General features: G+C 45.9%; 2 protein-coding genes across 5 annotated transcripts in view; one reads left to right on the top strand and one right to left on the bottom strand.

Moving 5' to 3' along the window:
- Positions 1–19,930, bottom strand: part of ubtd2 (ubiquitin domain containing 2) — a 393,205-nt gene that overhangs the window by 188,196 nt on the left and 185,079 nt on the right. The gene's annotated exons all lie outside the window — the stretch shown is intronic.
- The window catches only part of LOC310875190 (actin filament-associated protein 1-like 1), a 39,271-nt gene that overhangs the window by 7,158 nt on the left and 12,183 nt on the right, over positions 1–19,930 (top strand). For 3 of the 4 annotated variants that reach the window (XM_083788328.1, XM_083788330.1, XM_083788331.1), the window contains exons 2-12: positions 5,065–5,193; positions 7,547–7,627; positions 7,860–7,948; positions 8,731–8,851; positions 9,143–9,238; positions 9,945–10,150; positions 10,560–10,739; positions 11,852–11,944; positions 12,841–12,961; positions 15,686–15,847; positions 19,219–19,433. In XM_083788328.1, coding sequence (XP_083644454.1) covers positions 5,070–5,193; positions 7,547–7,627; positions 7,860–7,948; positions 8,731–8,851; positions 9,143–9,238; positions 9,945–10,150; positions 10,560–10,739; positions 11,852–11,944; positions 12,841–12,961; positions 15,686–15,847; positions 19,219–19,433 — 1,488 coding nt within the window. In that variant the 5' untranslated portion in view covers positions 5,065–5,069. The remainder of the gene's footprint in view (positions 1–5,064; positions 5,194–7,546; positions 7,628–7,859; positions 7,949–8,730; positions 8,852–9,142; positions 9,239–9,944; positions 10,151–10,559; positions 10,740–11,851; positions 11,945–12,840; positions 12,962–15,685; positions 15,848–19,218; positions 19,434–19,930) is intronic. The other variant, XM_083788329.1, reaches the window with a different exon arrangement.

Below are 19,930 nucleotides of genomic sequence, written 5' to 3' on the forward strand. Positions count from 1 at the left end.
TCTATATTTGAACCCTGTGGAAACAATAGAGTATTGTTAGACAGAGGGGGAAGCAGGGGGGGGGGACTAGGTGATGAGAAGAAGGATCACTCTTTCATTTGAACTCCCTCTCTCTCTCTCTCTCTCTCTCTCTCCATAGTTTCCCTTTTGGGTGTTTTGACAAATTACTGCCTAATTTGTTTTTGTCTAATCTTCTTTTTTTTCTTTCTGATGCAGCGTATAGTAGACATCGTAGACATTATGTCTTCTCCCAGAGTGGAGCCGACTGGGTTGCTATGCTAGCGAGTTTCTTGGAACACTTTTAGTCTAGTGCAGTGGTTCCCAAAGTGGGGTCCGGGGACCCCCAGGAGTCCTTGAGGTAGTTCCAGGGGGTCCCCAGCTAAATGATAGTTTGGAACCAAATGGGCCCTTATGGGTCTGTAACTCTGAGAGTGTACAAATGGAATCAAATCCAGATAGAAATGCCATTAAATGGGGGTCGTGCTTTACCGTCATTAATGCACGTCTGCGTTACTGCAGGAACGAGCCGATCGGCGAGTTCTGTAATATTGTTAAGTATCTTGTATTGTGAGTTAGCCTGTGTTACGTGAGGCAGGGGGGGGTAGGACCCAAATGCAGGACAAGAGCAGGAATGTTCAAATTAAATGATTTATTAAGCCAAAAACTGATAAGCTCACAAAACTCAGGGAATTCCAAAAAGCAAAAACAGGAACAAAACAGGAAACAGGAATGCAAACCTTAGAAGAGAAATCACAACTCCAAATACGCAGAAACACTCAGGAAACACAGAGAACTAGGAACTCGGGAACAACTCGGGGACAAGGAAGTATGATCTGACAGTTTGTTTCTGAAATGAGTCCAGTCTTATAGGGAGCAGGGTAATTGCAGGAGTGATCACAGGTGTGGAATGGGCATGGCACTGTAGGGCTGAAGAGGGGGTGGAAACAGGTGTGTTGACAATGACTGAGAGATGGAATGGAGAGTGGGAGTGGCTGACAAGGAAAACATGGTCTGTAGGGGGACAGACCATGACAGTACCTCCCTCTCAAGGGACGGCTACCAGACGTCCCACCACGCTGGCCTGGAGTACAGAGCAGGGTGGGTGGAGGGGGCCTGGAGGAGGGGAACTGAAGCTGAGCAGGTGATGTCAGGTGGGCGGCCAGGATGCTGGGACGAGGAGTCAGGCGGACGGCCTGGGACGAGACAGATGAGGCGTAGTCTGGCGGACGGCCTGGAGGCAGAGACGAGGTGGCGTCATCGGGTGGACGACCGGGAGGCCGAAACGAGGCGAAGCTGTCGTCGGGTGGGCGGCTGGGAGGCCGAGATGACAGAGATGAGGCGACGTCCGGTGGACGACCAGGGGGCTGAGACGAGGCGGAGGTGTCGTCCGGTGGTCGGCCAGGAGGCCGAGACGAAGCAGAAGACACTGCAGGCGACGCCAGGAAAGCCACAGGCAGAGGCAGGGGAGCCGTAGGGTATGCTAGGGAAGCTGCAGCCGGAGGGCTGGGCAGCAGAGGGCCGGGCAGCAGAGGGCCGGGCCGCGGAGGGCCGGGCCGCGGAGGGCCGGGCCGCGGAGGGCCGGGCAGCGGAGGGCCGGGCAGCGGAGGGCCGGGCAGCGGAGGGCCGGGCAGCGGAGGGCCGGGCCGTGGAGGGCCGGGCAGCGGAGGGCCGGGCCGCGGAGGGCCGGGCAGCGGAGGGCCGGGCCGCGGAGGGCCGGGCCGCGGAGGGCCGGGCCGCGGAGGGCCGGGCCGCGGAGGGCCGGGCAGCGGAGGGCCGGGCAGCGGAGGGCCGGGCCGCGGAGGGCCGGGCAGCGGAGGGCCGGGCCGCGGAGGGCCGGGCAGCGAAGGGCCGGGCAGCGGAGGGCCGGGCAGCGGAGGGCCAGGCATGCCGGGCAGCGGAGGGCCGGGCCGCGGAGGGCCGGGCAGCGGAGGGCCGGGCAGCGGAGGGCCGGGCCGCGGAGGGCCGGGCAGCGGAGGGCCAGGCATGCTGGGCGGCGGGGAGCCGGGCAGCGGAGGGCCAGGCATGCTGGGCGGCGGGGAGCCGGGCAGCGGAGGGCCGGGCAGCGGAGTGCCAGGCAGCAGAGAGCCGGGCAGCAGAGAGCCGGGCAGCGGAGTGCCAGGCAGCGGAGTGCCGGGCAGCGGAGTGCCGGGCAGCGGAGTGCCGGGCAGCGGAGTGCCGGGCAGCGGAGGGCCGGGCAGCGGAGGGCCGGGCAGCGGAGGGCCGGGCAGCGGAGGGCCGGGCAGCGGAGTGCCGGGCAGCGGAGTGCCGGGCAGCGGAGGGCCGGGCAGCGGAGGGCCGGGCAGCGGAGGGCCGGGCAGCGGAGGGCCGGGCAGCGGAGGGCCGGGCAGCGGAGGGCCGGGCAGCGGAGTGCCAGGCAGGTTGGGTGAGGAAGTGGGCTGAAGAGCAGGGGTGACCGGAGCGACCTCTTCAGAATGTAACTGAGGAAACGGTGCACCCCTACTCTCCCACCGGAAGAAAGCCGTATATTGGGCAAATGCCCGATTCTGCCTCCAATATTTGGCCAGTTGAGAGAGGAACTGAGTATCCTCATAAAAAATCTCCTTAGTTACACCAAAGTCCTTGTGTGAAAAAGGTAGGCTGGGCTGGTGGCTACTGGCCATGGTTGACAGCCTCAGCAGCTCACTGACAGAAACACTGGCAAAAAAAATCAAAAACTAAACAATCCAAAAAAGCAAACTTGTCCGCTGGGTCCAGAATGGTCAGATCATTCTGTTACGTGAGGCAGGGGGGGGTAGGACCCAAATGCAGGACAAGAGCAGGAATGTTCAAATTAAATGATTTATTAAGCCAAAAACTGATAAGCTCACAAAACTCAGGGAATTCCAAAAAGCAAAAACAGGAACAAAACAGGAAACAGGAATGCAAACCTTAGAAGAGAAATCACAACTCCAAATACGCAGAAACACTCAGGAAACACAGAGAACTAGGAACTCGGGGACAAGGAAGTATGATCTGACAGTTTGTTTCTGAAATGAGTCCAGTCTTATAGGGAGCAGGGTAATTGCAGGAGTGATCACAGGTGTGGAATGGGCATGGCACTGTAGGGCTGAAGAGGGGGTGGAAACAGGTGTGTTGACAATGACTGAGAGATGGAATGGAGAGTGGGAGTGGCTGACAAGGAAAACATGGTCTGTAGGGGGACAGACCATGACAGCCTGGGGTCCAGCCTGATTCGCTGCATTCCGTGGATCTGAGAATGTCACTGCGCTACAGATCCGCGGAACGCAGCGAATCATGCTGGAACCCAGGCTAATTGTGAGTTCAGGGAAAAAGCTAAGTATTTTTCTAACGTCATCCAGACTAGATTCCTGAGTTTGAATCGAACTCCCACCATATCTTCTCTCTCTGCGCTAGGTTTCCTGTCTCTCAGTGTCTACTACACTAACTAAAGCATCAGGTGCCAAAACCAAGTTAAGCATGAAGTGCTTTCTTCTTCCATGACATCTCCAGAGTTGTTGAAAGAGAGGAAATGTGGGGCATCCCGTGGCCTAGAGATAAACACTCGACCCTGGTTCAATTCCCGGCGGCGGTGCCTCCGGCTTGGCCGGATGCTCCAACAAACACAGTTGGCAGTGTTTGTGGGTATAGGAAGCCTGCAGGGGATTGTGTCCTCGTCACTGCACTAGAGCACCCCCTACTGGTTGGTAGGGGTGTCTGTTCAGCAGAGGGGATCCGTTAGTGTGTGTGAACCTCCCTCCTTGTCAGGTGAAAGGACGCTGGTTTTTTTCCTCCAGCCGTTATTAGGGTGTAGAACCGACAACCGACAAGACCTGCTCCATGGTTCGAACTTCTAAAAATATGTAATTAATGAATCTAGAAAAGAAGTGGTGAAGATCCTTTTTGGGGGGGAACTCACATCAACTATCTGATAAAACTGCAGATTTTGTCTCCTGTCTCCTTTCCCACTTTTAGTTCTGTCTCCTGTCTCCTTTCCCACTTTTAGTTCTTTCCCCCTATGCCCCCCCCTCTCTCTGTATCTCACCCACCCATTCCCCCTCTCTTTGTCAGCTCTGAGCAAGCAGGATGTGTGTGAGTGTGTCACAGGCTGTAGGAGTGTCAAGGTCACTGGAACACACACACACACACACACACACACACACACACACACACACACACACACACACACACACACACACACACACACACACACACACACACACACACACACACACACACACACACACACACACACACACACAAACACACAGAGAGAGAGAGAGAGAGAGAGGCGGAGTGGTGTGGGGGATAAGATAATAATTATGTGAAGTATCTGCCTCCCTGTTCAGCTGCTGCAACAGGCAGTATGCTGAGCTCCAAACTCACTGCATGCCTCTGGCCACACGCCTTGGACTATCTGTGTGTGTGTGTGCGTGCGTGCGTGCGTGTGTGCATGCGTGCGTGCGACCGTGCGTGCGGGGTGGGGTGACAACATCAGTGTGTAATTGTGTTGCCTCAGCGTGGCAGGGTGGCTAGAGAGACGTGGTGTGACAGTGACAGGTCACAGAGCTGACCCTGAAACAGCTGGAGGACTCTAATGCTGCTCCATTGTCACATGACCGCACCGTTGCACATTTTCACACATGCACTGAGTGAATATCCTTACCTAGTGATACTGTAGTTCATAATTTTTATCTACATATGTCAGAAGTGTATATTTTCTTTATCACACTGTACTGTAGCTAGATCTTCTTTATGTTGTTGCCTTGCTTATGTTTTTATCTTGTTTTGTTTAATATTGTTTACACACTACTGCATTTGAGAAGCAAACTATAGGCCTGTAACCATCAATTATTTTCTCACAAATCGAAACAGTCTTTTTGATTCGTCATACACCATAGCAAAAAACATTAAAACGATTATTTGGTTAAAGTTATTTTCTATTTGATTAACTGTTGCAGCCAGTGGTGATCTGAGCTGGTAGGGCTGTCCAGGGCGCTGCCCCGGTAGTTCAGACACGCCCCCCACATGCAATTCAAATGAGCTTTATGCACACTTCATTAAAATGTCCCCTAATATCCCGGTGTGTTTGTTGTGGTCATTCAGCAGTGATGGAGCGTCTAGTGAACGAGCTCGGTGGCCTGTTGAAGATGCTGGACCAGGAGGAGGTCAGCCCTGCCACCGCAGACAAGATGGCCTCCGTACGCAACCTCCTGGAGACACTGCAGCCCAAAGGTACTGTAGAGCGGATAGGTAGAGAGGGAAGGAGAGATTAAATTGCTTTACGATGCTATCCCAAGAACGGTGTCTTCACACACTATACAATATAGTTAAGTTCATATAATGATATTCTCACATAGAGTAGGAGCTGCAGTGGCTCAAGGGTAGAGTGGCCGGATGGGAACCGCGAGGTTCCAAGTTCGATCCTGGGCTCCCCGAGAGTTACTGTCGAAGTGTCCTTGAGACACTGAACCCCTAATTGCTCCCGATGTGCAGGTTGGTTCCTTGCATGGTTTCCCCTGCCATCAGTGTATGAATGTGTGTGTGTGAATGGGTGAATGTATTAATGCACAATCCTTGTAAAGTGCTTTGGATAAAATACTTCCATGAACATAGGGCCAGCAATTTAGTTTAAAACTCACAGTTAATCACCTCAGGTGTATTTCTGAGCCAGGCAAACAGGCTTGAGAAACACTCATGCTGTCAATCCATAATTGGCTCTCTTATTGAAAAGCCAATTCAAAACCCAACACTTGCCAACTAGCTGCAAATACAGCAACACTTAATAGGGGCGAGTCATTGATTTAGTCTTATATATTACTGTAGGTCAGGTTAAGGTTACAGAGTTACTAGCCAGGAGGCAGAAGCTCTTCTGAACCGAGGCGTGACCTTTTGCTACTTCTTTGGGAGTAAAGAAAAAGTCTGTTGAGAAATTCTGAAACAATTTTGAAACATTTGTATTCATTTCTTTTACGATTAAATTGTCTTATGGCCAAAATGAGGACAACACGTTGAACGTGGTTGAAGTCAGGGATTTTCCCTTACAGAATGTCTGTGTATATCTTCAAGTTCCTAGCATATTTGTGTGCACAGGGGAAATGAAGTTGGTTGTGATTCCAATCATGATATGTGACCAACAGTGGCCTCCATGAGCGCACAAGACAAAGCCCATGGCTTTTGTTTAGTCCAGGGTTAGACATGGTAGATCCTTGTTTATCTCTCTGTGCCATATAAGGATGAAGGAGAGGATAAGGGGCTTTGATGCTGTAAGATCAGAATTAAACGGTAAATGACTGTGTGTTCTTGAACAAGCAGCAAATCTCCAGCAAGCTCCCAGAAGTGGTGTTCTGTGGCTGGATCCGAACCCAGACCTCCACCATTGAGGGATAACGACAGGAAAGGAAAGAGGAATTTCCCTTTGGGATGAATGCAAACTCTAAATTAAAAAATCTAACAAGCAGCTGAACTACTGTTGGGATATTATAATTCTGTTTAATTTAAGGTCAATAGACCCTGCAGTAAATCGTGCGTTTGTTACAATGCAGAAAACTAAAGCTGATTGAGAAAGCCGGGGAGCGTTGGCAATCGTACCCATAAGATAAGTTGCATAACATCCCCCTGTGCTAGAGAGAGGCTTGTGTGTTTTGCTCTGAGATACCGGTAAGCCCACATGGCACAGCTGTCCTAACTGAAAACAGCAGCTCAGGGTAGGAATCGCAACAGCCTTTTATTTTCTCTGTACAAACAGAGCTCAGTCTAAAGACCAGATAAGTGTACCCTCCTTTGAACAAACCAAAATTAGTTCAAGCAATATGTTCTACATTTCAAACCAGTAAGCCAGTAATCCCCAAATCAGCCACAAATATAAACAAGGACAATTTGCAAAATGTGATTTCACCAATGATGGTGATAGTGGGTTTTGCGAGGCAAATTTACTAATTATTACTAATTAGATGGATTAGGAAACCGTGTACCAGTATACACTAGCATGGTGGAAGACCTTTTAACAGGTCTAGATATAAGTGTAGTCAAAGTGCACTAATACTACGTCAACAACATGTATAAAAAGTGTCCAAAATGTACATAGGCTATGTACCCACACACACACACACACACACACACACACACACACACACAGTACAGGACATATACTGTAGGAGTCTGTTACATAATGCATGTCAAACTGGGGGTCCTTCAAATGAAGGAAGGTTGAGAATCACTGGACAACAGAATGTTCAGAAGGTCTCAGTGGTGCTGATGAAGCTGTTCTCTGGGTCTGACCCGCTGTTGTAGCAACCAGAGAGAGAGAGAGAGAGAGAAAGAGAGAGACAGAGAGAGAGAGAGAGAGAGAGAGAGTAAGAGTGATTTATGGGGGTGGAGGGGGGGGGGGATTAACCAAACATAGCAGATCTACAATCTTGTGTATCTGCTATTTTTGGTGAAGAGATTTGGTGTGTAGACAGAAATAGTGAACAGAACAGTGCAATTGTGTAACTCAAGTCCAGTTTTCTGAGATTACCGGCCTCAGAGACTACAGTGTGTTGGTGTTTGTTTTTCCTTCATGTTTCTCCTCTAACTCCTCCTCCAGGGAACGGCTCCGACGTTTACATGAACAGCTGTCTGTACAGCAACGGCACCAGCTTCGTAGAGTCGCTGTTTGAGGATTTCGGTGAGCATAAATCAATAGCGATCACAGAGGATATATAGAACCACATAATGAGAGGCTCTCGCCAGAGATGCCTTATTTGTGGGCGGAAATAAACGTATAATCGCGCAGTATAATTATCGCCATATGTTATAAATATAACTGTCTGGTCTTTTCTCATCTCAGTTCATGATGATGATGATGATGGTGATGATGGTGATGGTGAAGGTGACTAACCTTCTTGTTGCTCCACCAGACTGTGATTTGCACATGCTCAGTGCGTCCCCCGTAGAGCAGAAAGAACAGCAGAAAGAGGAGGAAGACAAAACTCACCTGAATAAATCTGTAAGTCTGTCTGTCTGTCTGTCTGTCTGTCTGTCTGTCTGTCTGTCTGTCTGTCTGTCTGTCTGTCTGTCTGTCTGTATTTGAACTATATACTGTACATCTTTGTGTAGAATATTTGATTATTTGAGTTAGGTAGGGTGTAGCCTGGGGTCCACCTATGCTTTCTATGGCATAGGCAGCTCCCGGCAGGATCCGCCGGGAGAATCTAGACGCAGCTGCGCGACATGAGAGATGAGACTAATTAATTAGAGCAACCTTAACAAAGGTGCAGACGATCAGAAATCAGCAGAGAGTGATCGACGTTTGCATTACTGTATGCCGTATTGAAGTGGAATCGGACCCAGAGTTTTTTTTTCTCCCTGGAAATAAAAACGTCTGGGTTTCCGAGGCTAGGTTGGGTGAGACTTGATTAGAAGTCTTATTGACCTGTGGATTCAGTGTAGAAGTCACAGCCAGGAACGCAGAGTCTTCAAGTGACCACACGTTGTCAAAAGGGGCGAATAACAACTTTGAGATTGTCCAGACATGGTCAGTCTTCTTAGAAATACAGCTGTTTCTGTCTTTGAACCGCTTTAGCCCCGTTTTATACTTGAACTGAAGCTTACTGAATGAAGATCTGCTATACTTACCGGTATACTAACTGTAAACAAAATCGTAATAAACATAAAGGGATAATATTGTATTCTCTGATAGATTCTTCGGCTTGCAGGAGTTATCATAATATTAACAGCCTGTTTGAACCGTTGGGTTTGACCTGTCGTTGTGATTGGTCGGTTCCCCAGACACCTACGGACACGCCCCCTCCTCCCGTGCCGATCACGCCACTCCCTGACGATTACTATGAGGAGGCGGTCCCCCTGGACCCTGGCTCCACCCCTCAGTACTTCAGTACCACCATGCATAGTTAGTCCACACCACACACACACACACACGCACGCACAAACATGTCCCCCCCCCCCCCCCCCCCCCCCCAGTTTTTCTGGATTAACCTTGTCGTGTCATCATTTCATTAACCCTGACAAGAAATGTTTTATTTTGTATCTCTTGTGTTTTAGATACATTTTAATTGGGATTCTTTGACTGATTATTTTAACCCACAAATCAGTAGTTGCCATTTATCCACAGATGCATCAGTAATTCTTCTTCTTCTGTCATACACACATCTCTCCTCTCTACTCCTCTCGTCTCCTCTAGGTTGCAGTACTAGTAACTCAGTGGAGGATTCCTACTATGAGGATGCAGATAATAATTATCCCAGGACCAAGATCAACGGTCCTCCTAAGAACTCCTGTACGTCTGTCCGTCCGTCCGTCCGTCCGTCCGTCCGTCTGTCTGTCTGTCTGTCTGTCTGTCTGTCTGTCTGTCTGGTGCCTCTGTCATGTTTACTGTACTGAACAACTGTAATGTGATGGATGGATGAAAGGGTAGCATGGTAGGGAGCTGCGATATGAATGGATATGGATAAATGCATGGTAGCGACGGTTGAATGGGCGACGAGTACATGATGAATGAACTGAATGATAGATGGATGGATGCAGTGGTGTAAAAGTTACTTTTACTCAAGTACTGTAGGCCTACTTAAGGTATTTTTACTTTACTATTATTATACTAGTATTTTCAAATTTCAGTACTTTTGTAGATTTGTATTATTATTACAAAACATGCCGTAACCACTTCAGCTGTATATACAGTACATTTAGCTAATTACAAATTCGGTCAAAATAGACGATCTGCAAGCTCACAATGCGTTGCAGCTATTTTTCTAAGTTTCCAAAGATTTCTTTGAAACTGCATTAGTACATTTTGATGCCAATATACTTTTGAAAGGACATTTGTAATTCCGGTTTTGTACTTTTAACAGTATTTCTACATTGCAGTATTGATACTTTTACTGAAGTGAAAATCTGAGTACATTTTCCATCACTGGATGGATATACTGTATATAGATACGTGGATGGATCTAAACGCGCTTGTCGACGTTATTTCCATCTCCTAGACAACGACTCGGACGCCCTGAGCAGCTCCTACGAGTCTTACGAGGAAGACGAGGAGGAGGCCAAGAAGATACGACGAAGGTGGACCTCGGAGGAGGCGTCAGGCGGACCGATCAAAGACTGCCGCATCTGCGCCTTCCTGCTGCGCAAGAAGCGCTTCGGCCAATGGGCTAAGCAGCTGACGGTCGTCCGTGACAACAAGCTACAGGTGACGGGATAGGTTTTACTTGTATTTCTGTGTTTTATTTTACTAAAGAACATTAAAAACAAATCTTTAGAACAGTGTCTAAAAGAGCTGGCATTGTTTTTCATGCATTTTCTTTTGGTCTCTCTTTCTCTCTGTCACTATATATACATACAGTATACAGTTTGTACGATGTACGATGTTGTGTATATATATATACAGTATATACACACACTGCATCCATCCTTTCCTGACAACTAAAAATGATGGTGCTTGTACAAAGAAAAAAGATAAGAATTCTACACACTACGCCTGTGACAATAAAACTGATTCTGATTCTCTCTCTCTCTGCATTCTTTCTGTCTCTCTCCCCCGCCGCTCGCTGTATCTCTTTCATTCTCTCCAACCTCCTCTGGTTCCCGTATAATATTAGTGCTACAAGAGCATCAAAGACCTCTCGCCTCACACAGAGCTGCCGCTGAACCTGTGCAACGTCATCTACGTGCCCAAGGAGGGCAAGAAGAAGAGACACGAGCTGCGCTTCTCTCTGCCCGGCGGCGAGGCACTGGTGCTGGCCGTACAGAGCAAGGAGCAGGCCCAGCGCTGGCTCAAGGTACTGGTTCACCTAACCCCATTCTTTTTTTTTTTTAAGATATGTTTTTGCGGCTTACGCCTTTTATTGATTTTTGAAGGGACAGACAGTAGGCTGACAGGAAACGGGAGAGAGATGGGGGGATGACATGCAGTAAAGGCCGTGTCGGGTCCGGGAGTCGAACCCGCGGCACACTGCGACTGGATTACCAGTCCGGTGCCCAGACCGTTACGCTACGGCCTGGGCCACCTAACCCCATTCTGACCTGAGATCAGATTCTAAAAATGTCTCCCTGACATCCTGACAGTTCACTGAAAAAGCTGTGTTTCTATGTCAGTCGTTCTTCGATTTTTCAAAAATAGCAGACCTACAAGCTCGTAGCGCGCCACTCGGTGGCGCGCTATGAGCTTGTAGATCTGCTATTTTTCAATAGCTAAAGTGTAACATAATGCTAACACCAAAAGGGGTTCCCGTCCAAAATGGGCTAGAGCAGGCCCAACGCTGGCTGAAGGTACTGGACCAGCAGCTGTGGTTCCCTAACTTGCTTTAGGTCGAGACCCATAAGAGAGACTAGACGTTTGCCCCGGGGCCCAAACTAGTGAAGATTATTTTGATTGATTGATTTAGATTTAGATTTAGATTATTGCTACAAAACACACATTAACCACTGCGGCTCTATAGGACATACATTACTATCTACATGCTCACAATGTGTCACAATGGGACGCATTGTGAGCATGTTGATCTGCTATTTTCAAAGGATTTCCTATAATCTTTTGTGTAGTGATACCCCAGAGTGGGCACTATACACATTCTCATAGCAGCACACACAGCGCTGATGGCTGGTTTCATATCAGTAAGTCAGAGCCACGGGATCTGAATGCCTGGCTGGGAAAAACTTTTAGTACTGTACATTCCAGATTACAGTTTTAGGTGTGATCCTGGCACAGTACGTTCACACACCAACACTCTGGGGATAGAGGGCTGAGAAAACAAATACAGTCGACCTTCAGACTCAAGTATTAGCTTTCCCCGATTAATGGACAGAGAGTGCCATTATTCTGGGGTTTTTTTGTGGTATTGAGGTTTGTGTGTGTGTGTGTGTGTGTGTGTGTGTGTGTGTGTGTGTGTAGGTGGTCCAGGAGGTGGGCAGCCAGGCCAACAGTACTGACGGAGTGGAAGGAGCTCCTTCTCCTATCATACAGAGGAAGATGGAACTGGACAAGGTGTGTGTGTGTGTGTGTGTGTGTGTGTGTGTGTGTGTGTGTGTGTGTGTGTGTGTGTGTGTGTGTGTGTGTGTGTGTGTGTGTGTGTGTGTGTGTGTGTGTGTGTGTGTGTGTGTGTGTGTGTGTGTGTGTGTGTGTGTGTGTGTGTGTGTGTGTGTGTGTGTGCGTGCGTGCGTGCGTGCGTGTGCATGTGTGTGTGGGTGATCAGGTAGGTTGCTGCCTGGCAGAAACAATCTAATTCAATTTTTCTTTTTCTTCTCCATAATTCAGTGCTATTGAACAGACTGGAACCCCTTTAGCGGTTCTTGTTGCTATCTACAGTATACGTATAGCAACATTGGGCCTCCATATGGGTTGAGTCTGTGTGTTGGTTATAAAAGAATTGGAACCAGTGAATAGAATTAAAACCAACCAACATCTTTGGACTCACAAACTGGACTCAAAACTCCACCACCTCTCCCCCTCTCATGCAAGTAATTGACAATAATGATATGTTTTTTTTTAACCCATTTAGGATTGAGGCCGATTAAAAAAAAAGGTTTCAAAAAGTTTTCTATGTCAGTGGTGCTCAACCTTTTTCATGTCAAGGACCCCCAGAATTCTCTGTATTTGGACCCCCATCTGAAAATTGGACCCCCATCTGAAATGTTGTTCCCGGGACCCCCCAGAAGCAAAGATTTGAGTTTGAGTTTGATTTGAGGCCACATTTTCACGATTTGCACTATGAGCTCGTAGATCTGCTATTTTTCATTAGCTAAAGAATAACATTAGCTAAAGAATGGGTTAATTTCCTGAAAAATTAACATTTTGGAGTTAAATGTAGGTGGTGTCTCCCCGACAGCAGCAGAGTTCATGTTCCTGTGTCTGTGCGTGACCTTGTGACCTCTCTAACTAAGGTGTTCCTGGGTGACACTAGACCGGCGTCTGATTCAGACAGCGGGCCCACAGGGGACAACAGTCTGTCCACTGGACACACACAGGGACAGACAGCGGGACGGGACAACACGGACACGCTGAGTACGTCTAACCATCACAACCGTCTCTACTTTCATCTCTTTCTTTACACTTTGACTCTCAAGTCCCATGCATACTGGCGTTGCGCACGGTGTCTTCCGCCTAAAATGGCCGATCTATAATGAGGCTTGTAGATTCTGCTATTTTTCGGTGCGAGATACCAGCCCAGTAGCAGCTACGTAGCAGCAATAGAGGTAGTTGTAACAGTAGTGATGCTGGTACTGCAGCACAAAATGTGTCCTGAAGTTGTTCTTTTTTACAAAGACAATCATACAATTGAAGGCCAACTGAAATTGGTGAGGGAAATATGACATCATTGGCACTTGGCAGTAAGTAATTAAATATTTGTTGCCATTAATGGAATGTCATTTGTCAGTCATTGGACCAACACATTGTATACTGTACTGTATACTGTACACATTGAAAAAAGTTGAATTTTGCATCCATGGAAAACTGTTCCAGGAATGTTGGCAAGAATCCACACATTATTTATTGAGAGATTTGACCACAGACAGACAGGCAGGCAGGCAGGCAGGCAGGCAGGCAGGCAGGCAGGCAGGCAGACAGGCAGACAGGCAGACAGACAGACAGACAGACAGGTTTAACCCTACAAGTTCTACAGTAGTAGTTGTAGTAACAGTAACAGTAGTAGCAGAAATAATGATCAGGTTACAACTACTACTAACTATTATCCTGTTGATATAGGAGAGAGAAGTCTGTTTCTGTGAATTCATTGAGGGGAGCTTTGAATATAGGCCAAAAGGAAACATGGTTGTTGTTCTAAACTGGTTACATCTGGCCCCAGAGGCTCTGAACCCAGGGAGACATGAGAGAGAGAAGGACAGAGAGACAGGAAATGAGGCGCTAGCTGATATGACATCCTTCCTGTCCTCTTCCTGCCATTGTCTCCCAGTGACATCACAGGAAGGCTATATAGGGCAGAGCGCTGCAGCACCAGCTGGTTCATGCAGTCGCTATGCAATTTTGCATTTATTTTTTCTTTCTTTTTCAAAACCAATTGCTATGATATTGTTCATTGAAAGTTGTGCGTTGTCATTATTTTTATCATTTCAAGTAATTTATTGAGAAATGTTTAATTTTCGTTTGGGGCGGAGCTGGCTAGTATACTGTACGTGGCTCAGGATGATAAGTGGCAGCTTAGGAAGCGGAAGTTTCTGTAGGCAGTCTCGGTTGGATCCCTGACTCTTCCTGGCTTTGTATTATGGAAGTGTCCTTGAGCAAGACACTGACTGCTCCTTTCCTTGCATGGTTTCCTCTACCATCTGTGTGTGAAACGCACATTGTAAAGCACTTTGGATGAAGGTGCAGCTATAAAGAAATGTAGACCATTGACCATTTATTTAAATATTGCCTGTCTCTTCCTATTTTCCAAAATGACTCAAGTAAATGTGCTCGGCTTTCTGTTTTGAAGATCAAGTGGGTGGAAAAAAAGAGGTTTTTACAAACACAATCAATTTCACATCACAGCTTGTTGGTTTATCCATCTGCCACACGGGAGTCACTTCCTTTAGATAGATGACTATTTCTATGAATTTGATGTATTACCTTGTGTTGTTCTTGCTTACTGTAAATCGCTCTGGATTAAGAGCATCTGATAAATGCCTAAATTGTAAATTGTTATAATAACTGCATTGCTGCATTTCCCATGTTCCAACATATCCCCAATGTCTTGTTGTTGGTTGTACAACCCATCTTTATGGTCTCAGCTAAGTTTGGGTAATATATCGTATATTTTGTATATTGTGATCGTGAAAGTGTTTAATCCTTGCTTTATACTTTATATCATACACATGTACACACAATAATTATATTATCATCATAATGGAATATTATTATCGTCACAATATCAATATTGAGGTATTTGTCACCCAGCCTTAGTGCAGTGTTTCCCAAACGTTGGGTAGGGACCCATGTTTGGGTCGTGGACCCATTTTTATGGGTCACTATATTAAACTTTTTTTTCTACATTTTAAATTAAATTATTCTTTCAAAAGATAAAAAAGGGTCCTCCAAAACAATTATCCTCAATTTAATCCAAAAAGGGTTTTCTAAAGAATAAAACAAAAAACAAAACAAAAAACATGATAACAATAATATAGTAAATTATTACATTTACGTACCGGTAGGCCTACGTATATGTTTTTTTTTTTTTTTTTTTTTTTTTGAAATTCTTCAATTCTTCAGAAAGGTTTTCATAATTATAGAATTATATTATTAATAATAATTATATAATTGTGAATACTGTAGTAAATGTGAGCCTGTATATCGGCTATTTTCCCTATTAAGTAGGATTGAAGTAGTTAATTCATAATGTATTTTTTTACTTTTAGGTCCCGGGGAGACCCACATTTTATACTTTGCGTCTCGGCTGCAAACGTTTTTGGGAATCACTGATCTGGTGTCTGTCAAAGTGCTCCTGAAGTGGCCCAGGCCGTAGCGTAACGGTCTGGGCACCGGACTGGTAATCCAGTCGCAGTGTGCCGCGGGTTCGACTCCCGGACCCGACACGGCCTTTACTGCATGTCTTCCCCCATCTCTCTCCCGTTTCCTGTCAGCCTACTGTCTGTCCCTTCAAAAATCAATAAAAGGCGTAAGCCGCAAAAAAATATCTTAAAAAAAAAAAAAAAAAAAAAGTGCTCCTGAAGTGCTCCTTCGCAGTGTCCATTCTCTGCAGCTCCATCTGACTGGGCTCCATTTGTCTTCCAGACAGGGCGAAGCGCGGGGCCTTCTCGGAGCTGACAGGGTCCATGAGCAGAGCAGCGGGGAAGAAGATTAACCGCATTATCAGCTTCTCCAAGCGAAAGCCCCCCTTACCGGGAGACCACCCGTCCCCCGCCTCCTCCTCCCACCAGGACAACCCCCGCTGCGGTGAGGCCAGCACGTGATGATTCGTACCCGCTTTGACAGGCTGCTTGATTGAGAGTTTGTTTGTTTGCTTATTACGTTGACTTCACACTGCGTTTCTCAACAGTGGTCGGGAAACAAACATGGGGTTTCAAGATGTTTTTTGGTGACCAAGCAAAACTTATAGCAGCCGTAACTTATTTCAGTGAATAAAATAGCATTACAACTAATCTGAGCTTGTAGATTGGCTATTCTCGGCCAGATCTGGTGTAGAGGGGTTAAAATATGAATGAACCAAGTAGAGACCTCTGGGGTATCCCGGTCAACCGAAGAATATCTACATGTATATATATCATTGCCTGGTGCCCTGGTCAGTGTGGTAGAAATGTAGTCTCTCGTGCGAGATACCCAGGTTCAAATCATGGGTAGGACATACAAGTAATGCATTGTGGCTTCAAACAGAGGATTATTCTGCTCTTTTAGTTTACTAGAAGCTCATGGATATGCCTACTGTATATGGGTGTATCAGGTTTCTTTATGGTTATTTCTGAGCCTCTGAGTCATAGTGACATGCCTATAATATATATAACTGGTTTGTTTATGGATATGTCTGAGTCAGACTGACATGGCCGTGGTCTGCCCAGTAGCCAATTCTAATATAGGATTTGGTTCTGTCTTTGTGCTCAACACAAAACACGGCTCCACTGACATTTACATCTAGCACAGACATGTACTGTATAGCACATGCCATGATCTCCAAAAAACACATACTGTACACGTTTAGCAGAGGTGGTTCCGATTGGAAGTGTGTCATGGAAGTTTGCTATTAACTTGTGTGAGCTTGCTACGCCCACCAAAGAATTCCACAAGAGTGAAAGCATGATGAGTCAAAGTTTTATTGAAAGCTTTGAAGAGAATTCAAACCAGCATGGTGTCTATGACGGTGTGACGTCAGTGAGTTCGCCCATGCAGCATGTCATTTTGAGATGCTTTATAAGACCATTTAAGTGGGTGTCTCGTTTTACACGTAAAAACATGAGCTGCGATTGGCCTACTTATGAGGACACAACAACAGTATAAGTACATGTGTCAAACATGTCCTTATCTTTGTTTGAACAAACAAAATACAAAATAAACAGCACACTCAAACAGTAAACTCTAAAAATGCCTCTTTACTCTACACAGAGTCAACACACTGGAACATGGGTTTGGAAAATACACAGTTTGTGACCTACAATATGATAATGACAATTACACAGAACACTTTAGAAGTATCAATATCTCAAGAATTAACTACTTGAACCCGCTGGTGTGCCTATTCTGGTATTGCCCTAAAATCGCAGATCTACAAGCTCATAACGTGTTGTGTTGCGTGTTATTTGGTAGAAGGAAAAAGGCACAGACCAATTACAGAGCCAACTCATGTCAAGTTTACTAAGTACTTTATAGAGGGTTTAGTTTAGTGGTTAAGAACACATTAGTCTCAAATTAATCACATTCATATTTCATATTGTTTGCTCAAATTGTCCTGGCTGAGACAGGTTCACTTTGTTTTTGAATGACACTATTAGTATGCAGGTTATTGATTGTGAGTTTGGGGACAATGGGTGTTTACTCATGGTTCCTGCTTCAACACAATGAAGTATCCCTCCATTGTGTAAACTTGTCTATTGTGTAAAATGAGAAATGAAAATAGTTTCTATCCATTTTCTAAACGTATGCAAGCCATGTATGGCAAAGGTGATGGCAAAAAGCACCTGTGCTAGCAGTCTGTTGTTTTAATGTATTAAAATGTGTTTGGCAGTTTTAAGGCATGCGTTCAGAATGATTAAACTTGAATGATCCCTGAAGGGAAGGGAAGTCATTTCCGTCGCCAATATTTAGATATTAGCAACAATAGAAGGAAGAAGACTAAATTCTAGCAGACAATGATCTTCTGTAAACAGCAGAGTGAGCATAGATACTGTGGGTACACAATGCAGACATTACGGGCAACGAGGAAATGTTGAGGATCTGTATACTGTGAGTCAATGTTGTTTATAGAAAGCCTGCTTAACAACGACGCAAAAACAAATAGCCCCAATAAAGATGGGATATATACTATGTATGTCCAGAGTCCAGACAATCCCAACAGCACACATACTGTATGTCAATACAAACATGCAGGCCAGCCATATTGTATACATTAAAGTTTAATGATTCAACTATTTCAAAATCGAGTGCATAGAGGTGCGTTTTTGCACTAGTATAGCCAGCCATACTGTATATACGTATAGTACATTAAAGTTTAATGATTAAACTATTTCAACTTAAACCCACTATATATTTTAGCTGACTGTGGTCCCTCAGGGATCTTTGCTAGGTCCGCTAGAATTTCAGCCTCTGACCTTCAAGATTGCCTAATGTTCGCCCCATAACAGAGACGCTATTGTTCAAGTCATTAAAAAGATCAGTGATCTGAATGCAACACATAGATAGCTACAACTGTACACATATTTTCTACTGAGTGTGTGTCTCACCACAGTAAGTAACAGACACCGGGGTGTGGAGATCAGGGTGGGAATAATGTTCATGTGCCCAGTCCTCAGTCCATGTTGTGGTGTGTTGAAAGATTGTTACTCTCTGACCACAGGGAGTGGGTGTGTGTTCAATGTGTACAGCCTTTCCATTTCGGTTTACGATCCATGTATTATTTCATGGAAATATACACAGCAGTCCAAATGTATATAGACTGTAGGGAGCAATGCTGTTTGAAATCACATCATTCTGAAAGTAGGATTTCTTCCAGGTCCAAGAACTGATGATCTACTGTACGGCCAAGCTCACATGTTGCGTTACGATGCCTTGTGACCATGCAGAACTGCTATTTTAGAAAATGTTGAACATTTTTGAACATGATGAACATTTTCAAAAATGTGGAACATTTCGTTAAAAATAAATCAATAAATTATACAAAACAGGGATACCAGGGTTAATGTGTTTAAACCATAGACTGTAAAAAAATATTGACAAAGCGTTCTCCGGGTCTGATATGGACATAAGATGAAGCCTGACATACTCGACTTTATGGTAATTATTTTAATAAATGGGACCATAATTTTCCAAAAAGAATATTATGACATGAGAAATTAGACTTTAAACTAGTGACTGGAAGCAGAAAGTATCCATGACCATGTCTATTAAGGTAATACAGTCTAGGTGAAGTTGGGCCCAAATACATGGACCTCTATGGAGCTATGGGGTTTTTTGGGCCCAATGACAGCGCCACAACAGGCCATTATATGAACAGGAAGTCAGGATTTCCTACTGGCTTCAGACACTATTGGCTTCACTGCCCCCCTGGTGTAAACATACCTGCACTGATGTTATCCTCCCTTCCTGTCCTGTGTTCACAGGCTACCTGAGTGTGTGTGTCAGCGGCTCTTGGAGAGAACGCTGGTGCGCGGTGCACAGTAAGACCCTCCACCTCCAGAGGGACCCCAGGGACCAGCGGCCCCCCGTTATTTCGGTGCCCCTCGGAGGGACGGAGGTGGTGCCTGGGGGCCTTGGACCCAAACACCCTTTTGCCTTCCGCATCCTGCAGGGAGGGGCCGAGCTGGTGGCTTTAGAGGTGCAGTACATTTCACAGCGCAGTGACAGAGACACCAAATAGTTCACACCAAAACATTACTTATTTTCTATCATTTACTTTCCCGCCCGTCATCAAATTATTGTCTCAGGAATGTGACAAATAAACGAACAAAACATGGGGTGTGTAATTGATCGAAAATAAGTAATTTGTTGGGTGAACTACTCCTTCCTGCACAATCTATGTAAACCGCCTTGGATAAAGGCGCTATATAAATGCACCATTTTCCATTTTAAACCTTACACTTTGTTGACAGGGGTGCCCCAGGGATCTGTAGTAGTCTGTACTATAGATTCTGTAATGTTTACCTCTAAACCAAATCTGGACGATCTAAAAGCTCAACGCAAAGCGTTGCGTCGTGATGTGAACGTAATCATTGGCTATTTTAGGCGAATGTTGTCCCCGACCCCCAGCATAGGTACAGTATGGTAGGGTTGAAGTGGTTAAAGAGGTTTAATGAAACAATTAAAAGTATATTA

This window comes from Protomyctophum parallelum (genome assembly GCF_964188405.1).
Source record: "Protomyctophum parallelum genome assembly, chromosome: 1".
Lineage (NCBI taxonomy): Eukaryota > Metazoa > Chordata > Actinopteri > Myctophiformes > Myctophidae > Protomyctophum > Protomyctophum parallelum.